The sequence below is a fragment of the Dermacentor andersoni genome, chromosome 7 (genome assembly GCF_023375885.2).
Source record: "Dermacentor andersoni chromosome 7, qqDerAnde1_hic_scaffold, whole genome shotgun sequence".
Taxonomy (NCBI): Eukaryota; Metazoa; Arthropoda; class Arachnida; order Ixodida; family Ixodidae; genus Dermacentor; species Dermacentor andersoni.
Genome location: NC_092820.1, coordinates 165,891,283 through 165,902,463, shown reverse-complemented (window position 1 = coordinate 165,902,463; position 11,181 = coordinate 165,891,283). Strand labels below are relative to the sequence as shown.

General features: G+C 49.0%; 1 protein-coding gene across 1 annotated transcript in view; it reads left to right on the top strand.

The window, feature by feature from the left end:
- The window catches only part of LOC126533226 (uncharacterized), a 106,074-nt gene that overhangs the window by 75,374 nt on the left and 19,519 nt on the right, over positions 1 to 11,181 (top strand). The window contains exons 2-3 of the mRNA XM_055071824.1: positions 8,618 to 9,162; positions 10,138 to 10,512. Coding sequence (XP_054927799.1) covers positions 8,824 to 9,162; positions 10,138 to 10,512 — 714 coding nt within the window. The 5' untranslated portion in view covers positions 8,618 to 8,823. The remainder of the gene's footprint in view (positions 1 to 8,617; positions 9,163 to 10,137; positions 10,513 to 11,181) is intronic.

Genomic DNA, 11,181 nt, shown 5'->3' with positions numbered 1-11,181 from the left:
GTCACCGCTTCCGCTGGATAAAGCGCGAGGGAGACAAGAAGACTATGACACGTGACGATTAAGGCAGAAAGCTTAAGCACGAAAACATATAAGCTCACGACGAATGTACTTTACTGCAGCGTCAGACATGTGCTGCGTGATGTAGCATTCCAGAAAGTGGCGAACGACGGCAGAGGGAGTGTGGAGACTTCACTTGTGATGTAGTGACTCGTATGTTACACGGCTGCTTCGTGTGTAGTTTGGCCGTGAGACATAGCACACGAAGGTGCCGGAATAACTTGCACCTGCTACGTACGTTGCAAAGCGTGCGCTTCTATCGTATAAGCTTTTCATAGTTCCTGTCGAGAAAGAAAAGAAATTCAAGAGTTCGAGCTTGTCTGATGTGCTAACGGAAAACGGGAGTGCCTCTCACGCCGCAGGTAAAAATTCGTGCCGAAGTGTCATGGCGTCTTGCTAGATGCGCCCAGGCAACGGATACTGTCGCATAAACATGATAGTTTTATACGTTTAATTTTCTGTTCTTTGCATCGTAAAGCACTATGAAATGATGCACTTCCATGTACCGCTGCTGTGTGGTCTGATGCAACTGAAAGAACCCCATGAATGAGAGGTACGTCCCAGCCTCTAGGGCTCTTGCTTTTGCCCGTGGAGCTTAAAATGATCTTTTAGGCCAGCTGCCGAACTTGTCACTTTGTTTTTCAAACTCTCGTTCCTCACGCTTGGCTTTGCGTCGTTTCAATACGACATCTGTCGTTTCAATACAAGATCCCGGCCTGCTGTCGCTTTCTCTATCGTGTGACAGTGGTGTACACACAGGGATAACCACAACTCGACTTAATTTGCTATTGTTTTAGTACCTCTCTTTGTACATTTCTCTTCTTGTTACGCCATAGCATTAAACAAGAACTTGTTCATAAATCCTTGTGTGCAACATTCCGGGTGGCTTTTCGTGTTAACATTGGAATCACGCATTCCTTGCGCTCGTTTACGGGAACTACATTATAAATTTCTTTTTTGGAGATGATAAATATATACAGCGTTGAATTGACGACATAGAGGACTGATGCGAATATTGAATTTGAGTTGCTTACATGAACATTCTGCTGGCGTTCTATTAGCTACGTATCAAACCACTGCACAATTTGTCGGTTGTCTAGAAGGCATCGAGCCTTTACGTTCAAATGCGATGTCTTGTGAAAAACATCCACATTTGTCTGCTCTTGTCGAGTTGTGCTATTAGTTCATTCATGGTTTGAACTAGTTGTGTAATAGTTGATAAGCCATGCCGGAAGTCATGTCGAACCCTTGAAAAGAAGTTAATGTTCACTAAACAAATGGACGCTCAAAAAGAAACTGTTTCATGACTTTGTTGCGACTGTACAACAAAGAGACCGTTCTGTATGGATATGTGCACTATGCTTATCACGAGAATTACACACTAGCACTGCGATGGCTGTTCTTCATTCTAATGGTGTTTCCACTGATTCCTTAAAGTTTCGCTAACTGTGATGTAGAGGCACCTTGCGCACCATTCAGCGTACCCATAGAAAAACATGTTAGGAATGTCGTCCAGACTGACTAATTTCTTGGTGGTTAGATCAAGCAGAACTGAAGATTTTTCCTTTTAGTCTCCGACAATGTTCGGAATTTTAAGGCTACTAATCTGAGATCATGCGAAATGAGTGCTGCGAAGAAAAAGAAATAGCATATGACAAGTACATATTGAACGCATTTGCTGTGCAGCTGCGATCACAACTTGAACTAAGTTAAAATAAAGTCTGGTGTTTTACGTGCCAAAATTTATTATAAGGTATGCCGTAGTAGTGGACTGTGGGTAAATTTTTAAAACCCGGGATTCTTGAACGTGTACCTGAATCTAAGGGCACGAGCGTTTTTGCATTTCGCACCCGTTGAAATGCAGGCGCTGCGGCCAGTATAGAACCCATGACATCGAGCTCAGCTGCAGGATGCTACTATCACAAGCGATAGTGTCATCGAGCTTCAGTATGCTGACAGGGGCTTTTTCTGAGTTAGCTGCAACCAGAATTCGCGAAGGTCATTTGTCGCGTTGGACAATTGCAAACAAGCTCTATGATTATGGATTCCGTGGATCCGGCGAGAGAATGCCATTTCATAGCGGCATGCATGCTCTGCTCTTGGCGTAGAAAGAGCTAGAAGTCCCCCTGAGAAGCTAAATAGCCTGCTTGGTTTGTCATGAGCCAATCATATTCAGTGCCCGTATACATCAACGTATGTGACAGTGTATATAAATATTTCCCCGTATCTTGACGTAACTAGGTTTATTGTCTCCTTTATTTCATATGCGCGCGCAGACAGGTGCGATAGGTAGGGCTCATCACAGGGAAACGCTGGTTGATAATTCTCTCATGGGAAGAAATGCATGGCGGTTGCGAAAACATAGAAGACATGGCCCGTGCTTCTTTGCTTCCGAAATGCTGTTGTGCATGTTTGTGTGTGTATGTGTGTGCCGGTGTGTGTGCGTGCATCTGTGCGTGTGTTCATACACGCTCGGTCACTGTAAAACTCTTAATTCTGTACGAATCGTTTTTACGGTGGCTATCGCAAATGCAAGATGTTCCTGTAGTTATTTTTGTAAGCACATTGCATATCCTGACTAATAATTTCAACATGGAGAGAGGTTCTTGAAGCATGTATAGAGAGAGAGAAACATTTTTTTTTATTCTACACGGCCCCCTGTCCATGGCATGGCGGCAGTCACCAGGTGTCGCCAACGCTTGTAGGACGTGCTACACGAGGGCCCATAGAAGCTTTTCTGGTGCCTCGGGTGGGGGAGTGAGCCAGTACTCGAGGGATTGGGGATCGATGGTTGGACACGTGTACTGCTGAGAGGGTTTGCGGTAGTGCTTCTTGTTCGTGTGGGCAGAGCCAGAGAGTATGCTTGAAGCAGGGGTATTCCTGGAAATGAGGGCAACCAGGCAGATGTTTAGACGGCAGCTGGTTAAAAAAAATAACTCAAGAGTTCAGACGGATCCTTGCTTGCTTCCTATATAATGGCGTGTACCCACGATGGGGAATTTGCCAAGAAGACGGCGGTTATACGGATGGGGGTACATAAAACTTGCGAGAAAAAAATTTGCATTAGGGTGAAGTTGAAATTGTACAAGAAACTATAGCAGACAATCTTGGACACTTATTGTTTTCCCTCAGAGAAATACGTGTGCTTTTGAAAGGATAGCAAATTTGAAGGTAATTATATGAAAAATCAATTAATAAATCATTGTGTACTCCTTTTGTCACAATGAGAGAGAGAGAAAACAAGGATAGGAAAGGCAGGGAGGTCAACGAGAAACGCATCCGGTTTGCTACATTACACTGGGGGTGGGGCAAAGGGGAATAGAAAGAGGAAGGGAGAGAGTAAGCACCGAGTACGTGTGGTAGGGACACCATACACAAGGGCACTATAAATGGTCTCTTAAGCCGGTGCACTTCAAGTACTGCACTAGTGCGCGAATCGCTTTTCGAGCCAGTGACGGATGTGGCCACGGTCTGAGTATCTTTGACTCAGTGAAGTCCAGTCGGCGTGAAGTTGCCCGCAGAGAGAGGCGTTGGACATCGTAGCGAGGGCAGGTACACAATAGGTGCTCGATGGTCTCCTCGCACCCACAGGAGTCGCATATCGGGCTCTCCGCCATTCCCATACGGCAGGAGTATGCGTTCGTGACCGCCACTCTCAGCCACAAGCGACACAACAAGGTTGTTTCGCCGCGGGAAAGGCTAGATGGCAGTTGTAGCCGTAGCGTGGGGTCCAATTTACGTAATATGCAATTGAAGTCAGTTGAAATCCAGAGATCTTGTGACTTGCGTGCAAGTAGGCGAAGTTCTCTGGCAGCGTCCGACCTCGCCAAAGGTGTTGGACGCGTCTTGGTATCTTCGATGCCACAGCGAGCAGGAATCCATTGAAATATAATGTGGTGTCCTCTTTCCAGAGCTTGGTGGTGCACTTCCCCGATGTCAGATATCATCTGCTTGTACGTTCTGTGACGTAATGCAGACTTGATGCTGTGAAGGGCTGCCTTAGAGTCACAAAATACGACCCATTTCTCTGTTGGCTCTTCGGTGGTGTACATCATAGCTCATCATCAAGTTCTGCCGATGTAGATGTAGACGTGTGCGACAATTTGAATTTAACTGTAACGTTCTTGGCTGGAACGACGAATGCGGCAGTTGAGCTGGTAGGTGAGGTCGAACCATCGGTATATATATGAATTTGGTCATGATACGTCTGGTGCAGTAATAGGAGCGTAAGTTGCTTCAGAGCCGGCGCTGGATGATTGGACTTTTTTGTAATTCCAGGAATAGCAAAATTCACTTGAGGCTGTCGTAGGCACCACAGGGGAGATGAAGGCTTTGTCGCCGGTGTAAAAGATAACGGTATGCACTCATGATGAGCGCTAATCACTCGTGAAAAGGTCGCTTGAGGTCTTTCGGCTGGTAGGGAGGTCAAATGATGGTCGGGGATCCTTGACAGATGGCGAATGTGCGCTCTGAGGGAGTCGAACACTACGTGTGTCTGGATCATATGGTCCCCCGCGATGGCAATTGTTGCTGCTGTTGACGTGCACCGAGGCAGCCCTAAACACGTGCGTAGGGCTTGACCTTGTATGCTCTCTAAGGCGCGAAAGTTCGTCTTGCATGCATTTGACAACACTGGTAGGCTGTAACATAGGCGTCCGAGAAACAAAACCCTGTACAGCTGCAACATAGAATGGACTGGTGTACCGCAGTTTTTCCCGCACAGAAATTTGAAGATCTGAGCAATGGCGACTAACTTCTTCAGATAGACACAGTGAGGGCTCCACGAGAAGTTGCGGTCAATGATGACGCCCAGAAAGCGATGCGTCTTAACATAGGATACAGCTTGACCATTGATGGAAACAGGATACAATGACATTTGTTTGTGCGTAAAACCAAGTAATGCACACTTTTCAGTAGACTCACTGAGGCCTTGTTCTCGTAGATAAGACGCCGTCATAGTTGCCGCCCGCTGAAGCCTGGCTCTTAGCTGAGGGCGAGTCACCGCAGAGGCCCAGATGCAAATGTCGTCGGCGTATATCGAGACATGAACTGTCTGCGGTAGGCAATCCGCTAGTCCTACCAGGACGAGGTTGAACAAAATGGGGATCAACACTCCACCATGCGGCACACCACGGCACATGTAATGGTCTGAAGTTGGGCCGTCTTCGGTCTGTAAGAAAAAACGCCTCTCAGTCAAATAGTCCCGAATTCATTTATATATCCGGCCACCAACTCCAACAGCCTCAAGTCAGTTCAGTATGGCCTCATGGGCGACGTTGTCGTATGTTCCTTTTATATCTAGAAAAAGTGCCGCAGATAGGCGCTTGAGGATTTTTTGATTTTGGACCCATGTTACGATGTCAATGACGTTGTCGATGGACGTGCGACCTCGAGGAAAGCCTGCCATGGCGTCCGGATAGATGTTGAATCGTTCTAGGTACCATTCCAAGCGCGCAAGAATCATTCTTTTCATCACTTTGCCGACGCAGCTCGAAAGCGCAATCGGACGATATGATGAGAGCTCAAGCGGAGACTTTCCAGGTTTCAGAATGGGGATCAAGCGGCTCGATTTCCATTGTTTAGGAACGACGCCGTTCTGCCAAGACTCATTGTAGTAGTTGAGCAGCTCATCACGTGCGTCATGTCCAAGGTGGCATAGGGCAGCATGCGTGATGCCATCAGGTCCTGGTGACGAAGAACGCCTGCAAGTCGCAAACGCTGCATCGAGCTCTTCGAGTGAAAATAGCACGTTCATTTCTGGTACACGTGCCTCAGAGATGTCATTCAATGCTGCGTCAGTAATGATGGCCACGGACCCAGCAACCGTGCACGGAACTCTTCAGCCACTTGAAGTTCCGAGCGGAGTTGGTGGGAGATGCGGAGGTGAGCGAAGACCCCTAACGGTTCTCCATATGTGCGAGAGCGATTTTCTGGGATCAAGCGACTGACAGAAACTTTTCCATCGCTTATCTTCCAATTTATCCATGCGACGCTGGACTTTCTTTTGTATGCGTCGTGAAACCCTCAGATCCAAGACGGACTTCGTGCGCCGATACCTCCTCTCCGCCTGTCGGCGTGCCGCACGCAGCCTCTCCAGTTCCATGTCCAAGTCTGTTCGCCTTGCTGACCTTGTAAGCGAGCAGATGGATGTTTTCAATGCCTCTGCGATTGCTTCTTCGATAGTGTGTGAAAGGCCTTCCCGACATGTGTCATCCATATCCTTCTTAAACTTTGACCAATCAACTGTACGCGAGACAGTAGAGGAGCGTTGCTCAACTCGTCTAATCTTTATGTATGTTGGTATATGGTCGCTTCCATGTGTTTCTATGTCCGTAAACCATTGGACGCTCGAGGCAAAGCGCCGTGACACCAAAGTCAAGTCCAAGCAGCTACTATAGGTCGTGCCTCGCAGAAATGTAGGGCTGCCGTCATTCACACAACACAAATCATGGTCGGCAGCAAAGGAGGCAAGACTCCTGCCATTGGAGTCAATTTTAGTGCTTCCCCATAGCTGGTGATGCGCGTTGAAGTCACCTGTGATAACCCAGGGGCCATTGTTCATTAGTAATATTTTCTTAAGTCGTTCGCTGTCAAAGTGACCCGCTGGGGAAATGTAGGCTCCAATTAGTGTAAATGACACATTCTTCTTTTGGACATTTAGGCAGACATATTGGTTTTCGTCATGAGGCTCTACCGCGTTAGCGACATATGTTAAGTCCGTGCGGATGTAGATGATCACTTTCGTGCTCGCACCGCATGTGGACGAGACGAAAGATTAATAACCGGACAGTGTGAGTGGAGTTGATGTATTTGGTTCGCAAATGACCAGTATGGGGAAGCGATTTGTAAAAATGAATTGGCGAAAGTCTGATATACGGGTCGTTAGACCCCTGGCATTCCACTGAAAGATCGACGCACTTTTAAGTTCAGTGCGGAAGGGGACTATTGGTCGAGCCATGATGCTTAAACGATGCTAGCAAGCACTGGATTTAGTACATCCAGTATTTGCAGAGCGCTTCGAGCTGCTGGTGTTTGCCGCTTGTTCAGTATAATGCGCATTGTATTAATTAGCGATTGCAGCATATCAGCCACCTGCCTGTCTTGGTCGCACAAATCGCCGACAGTAGACGTCGGGGGCTGTCCAGCGAAAGTTTGCTGTGATTCTGTTGGCGAATGCTGCCGTTTCGGTAGAGCCGGCCAAGATTCGGCAGATGTGGTCTTCTCAGTGGACTTGCTCTTCGCGGTCCTTTCCACATTGTCTGGCCTGGGCGGTGGAGGAGGTGGTGTTGTAGGAAGTGGCATGCGCCTTCCTTGAGGAGCGCCGGCGACGTGAACGTCACTTCCTGATTTTATCGGCGGCTTCGCGATGAGATGAATGATCTCTCGCCATCTCTTTCAAGATGGCCATTTCCTTCTTAATATGTGGGCATTTCTTCGATGAAGCTTCATGTGATCCTCCGCAGTTTGAACGCTTCATTACATTTACATTGTGCCACATTTATCTGCAGCGTGGGGCTCTCCGCAGTGGGGGCATGCTGCCTGATTTTCGCAAACGCCGCTCACGTGTCCCAGTTTCATGCATTTGCGGCACTGAATAGGTTTTGCAATGAAAGGCCGCACTGCATGTCTGAAGTGTCCCACCTTAACATGCGAGGGTATATATTTACCCTTGAATGCTATTTTCACGCAGCATGAACTGCCTAGCCGTTTAACGTCAACGATGACCTCATCATTGGCTGGCTTGATAAGAATCGGCAAATCTATATTAAGGATGGCGACGTCTACGCCGTAGATAACGCCGGTGACTACGTCAGATCCCAGAGGGATGTAAGAGCGCACCTGAATGCCGTCGAGGTCCGTTACGCTGCGTACAGTGGTCAAAGCAGCCGCATGCTGGACATCAACCGCCAGTAGATTTTTTTTGGGTGTTCACTCGAATGTCCGATATTTCATTTGGCACCAGGGCTTCCAGTGACATCGACACAGATTGCCTGTTAAGTAGCTTCATGTTGACGGTGGGAAGCAGGGGCACAAATATGATGGTATTGGCGTCCGGCCTCTGCGTCTGTCTCACTGTTTGCGTGCTTGACGATGAGGACGTCCTGGTGTTCCTTCTCTTCGCTCTGCGGCTCTGCACAAACTGGAAGTCGTCATCGGAAGTGTCCTCACTGCTGAGAGAGTAGACATGGGTGTCCTCGCTGTCGGTGTCGCTCTGCTGACCGATCCGCTTCCTGGAGGCGGCCGCCGCTGACGCCGCCGTCGCCGGCAGACGTGCAGGGTCGTCCACTTCCATCACGACCGAGCAGGGAGCGAGGACCAGCGGATGAACTTAGGTTATCACAGAAAAAAAAAAACGGAGCTAAATAGAACAGCACTGTATCAAAAGACACTTCGTCGTCTTTTCCTCTTGTCACAAAGGAATTTGCAGACGGCCATGCATGCGTTCCTGTGGCTAAAACACAGTGCCATGGCGTAGCACCTGTTTATTCCTAACGTCTTCTTTCTTTGTCTGCACTGGCGGGCGGCCGCGTTTATTTAATCTCGTTTTTTTTCCCCACAGCATGTTGGGGTCAACAACCGAAGTTGGACGTATGGGAGCCTCCGGACAGCTACCGACCGCTCACCGTATCATCCACGGCAGCTTGCTCGCGGCGCCACAATCGCTCGAGAACGAAATCGCGAGCGTCGCGAGCACGAGACGGTAAGAAGAAGAAGCACAAAGGCGACGCTGTTGTGCCCGTTGTCGAGACCCGATAGTGGTCCGGGATGCGTCGGTTCTTGCACGAAATCCTCTCGTTCGGCTCCGATTCGTCCCACCGCCATCATGAAGCCCAGGAAACCGAGGAAGGGGACCGGCGCACCTCTGTGTCCGACATGACGACCACCACCGTGGGACCCTCGGCTCACTCGCCGCCGCTCAGCGCCTCCATCGTGGGCTTCGCCATTGACCTGTACCGGCAGCTGGTGCTGCACACCGGAGCCGCAGGCAGCCACGGAGCCAGCGGCAAGGGCGCCGGGACTCCGGGCAACGTCGTCTTCTCGCCGTTCGCGGTGGCCGCGGCGCTGTCCATGACGTTGGCCGGCGCCCGCTACGGCACAGCCAAAGTGAGAGCGCATTCTGAATGCGGCCAGTATTGCGCAGTGTGTATTTCGTTTAATTTATTGTAACATTACAGCGGGGGATTGGGGGGGGGGGGGGCGTACGAAGGCATAACAAGCCAATATTGTTAAACGTGTTGAAAAAAAAAACGTTTTCGAAATTGCTTAAATATAGGGCAAACGAGGTAATTAGGCGATTTCTTCAGAATTGTCTTTGCGTACATTTTAAGATACTTGAGGTAGCAGTATTAGACAAGGAAATATGAAAATGACACACCGATAGCGCGTGCCTTTTATGCTTTTGTGACATGGCTACGTCTCCACCACGTCCCGACGCGGCCACCGTTAGTGGCGTGCGCCTCAACTACGTGCTGACGTGGCCGGCGTTGCAGCAGCAGCAGCAGTGGAAAAGTCGAAGGAAGAGGCAAAGAACTTTAATAATTACGTTTTATCAGAAAGAAATAGACGATTCATCCGAAGTGAGCACTTGAAGCCCATAATCAAAGGAGTTCATGACCGGTTCTTGATATGCAAAAAGCGGGCGGTACTAATTTCTGCAGCGTAATGGAATCGGCCGAACGAGATCGTATCTAGATAACGACGCTCGGCCCGTATTCACTCGATGGCGTGGCGTCAGCAATCACAATTCGTTCATCAATACTATTCAACTGCTATCAACAAATTGTAAAACGCATCTGGTGAAGTAGCTAAACGCGTTTTAATTGTGATAAGAATTGCTGACGCAGTCGTTTAATTTGAAACGGCTGTAACTCGTGCTGATATCTCATCCCGCTTTATTTGCTGCTAATTTATAAGCGCCTTTATTAAGTAAGTAGGCCGTTCAGCAGCTCCGTGTTCTAACGATGGATGCACAGACCACGTCAAGCCTTCGGCGGTTTCTGTGGAGTACACTCCTCGGCATCAGTGTATACGCTTTGTACAGCATGTCGCAGAAACGACTCTGAATTTCGCTCACTCCAGGAGCTCGAGGCTGCGCTGCACACCCGCGACGACGAGCAGATCCACAGCCAGTTCGCGGCGCAGTTGGCGCGCATCACAAGCCGTGCGCTGAAGGTCGTGTTCGAGGTGAACAATCGCATGTACAGCGACCTGCGCTACCCGGTCATCGAGGGCTACCGAGCTTTCCTGCACGACACGTACGGTGAGGACACCGTGCGCACCGTGGACTTTTCCTTCCGCCACGGCGAGGTTCTCGCCGAGGCCAACGACTGCGTGGCCCGCGCCTCGTCCAACACAGTCCGCGACGTCGTCGGCTCGGACAGCTTCGGCCCCAATACGGAGCTGGCGCTGGTCAGCGGGGCGTATTTCTGTGGCGCCTGGGAGTCGCCGTTCCAGGTACACGTGGTCGTCACCACCATCACAGGCGGTGGCGGCTGCAACAGTAGCAGCCGCCGTCGCCGCCGCTTGAGATCTTATATCTAAAGCACATAAAAGTCATTGCTCGCGAACATACCTTGGGGACCCATTGAGGAGCATTAACTCCGATGGCAACAGGTCGTAAAGATGTGCTTAACCAGAAGGTGCAAGAAACGCTCTTGGAAGTATTCTGGAGCACTACACTCGGGTGGTAACGGGTTGTAAAGATGTGGTTAACCACAGGGGGCAATAAATCTTCTTGGACGCATTCGGAGCACTAACTAGGGTTGTAACGCGTTGTAAAGATGTGCTTAACCACAAGGCGCGCAAGGAACGTTCTTGCTCCGCACGATTTTTCTCTTCAAGAAAGGCAGTGTGCACAAGAATATCCGTGATGAATATGCAGTTATGTACATCTTCGTGACACAAAATAATTGAAATAAGTGTTGTAGCTTTCTGTGACTGCTTCTTTATTTCACCACAAAAGCAAATAATTGAATTAAATTGAATTGAAATTAAACCTGTATCTATAGGAACGAGAGAAATGTCGCGTGCTTTCGTTGAACTTTCCGTAGCAAGAGGTCGCCCCCCGACGCTATTGCTATCAAACATCAAAACCTTTTCCAATATTTTCTAATATAGTTCTAT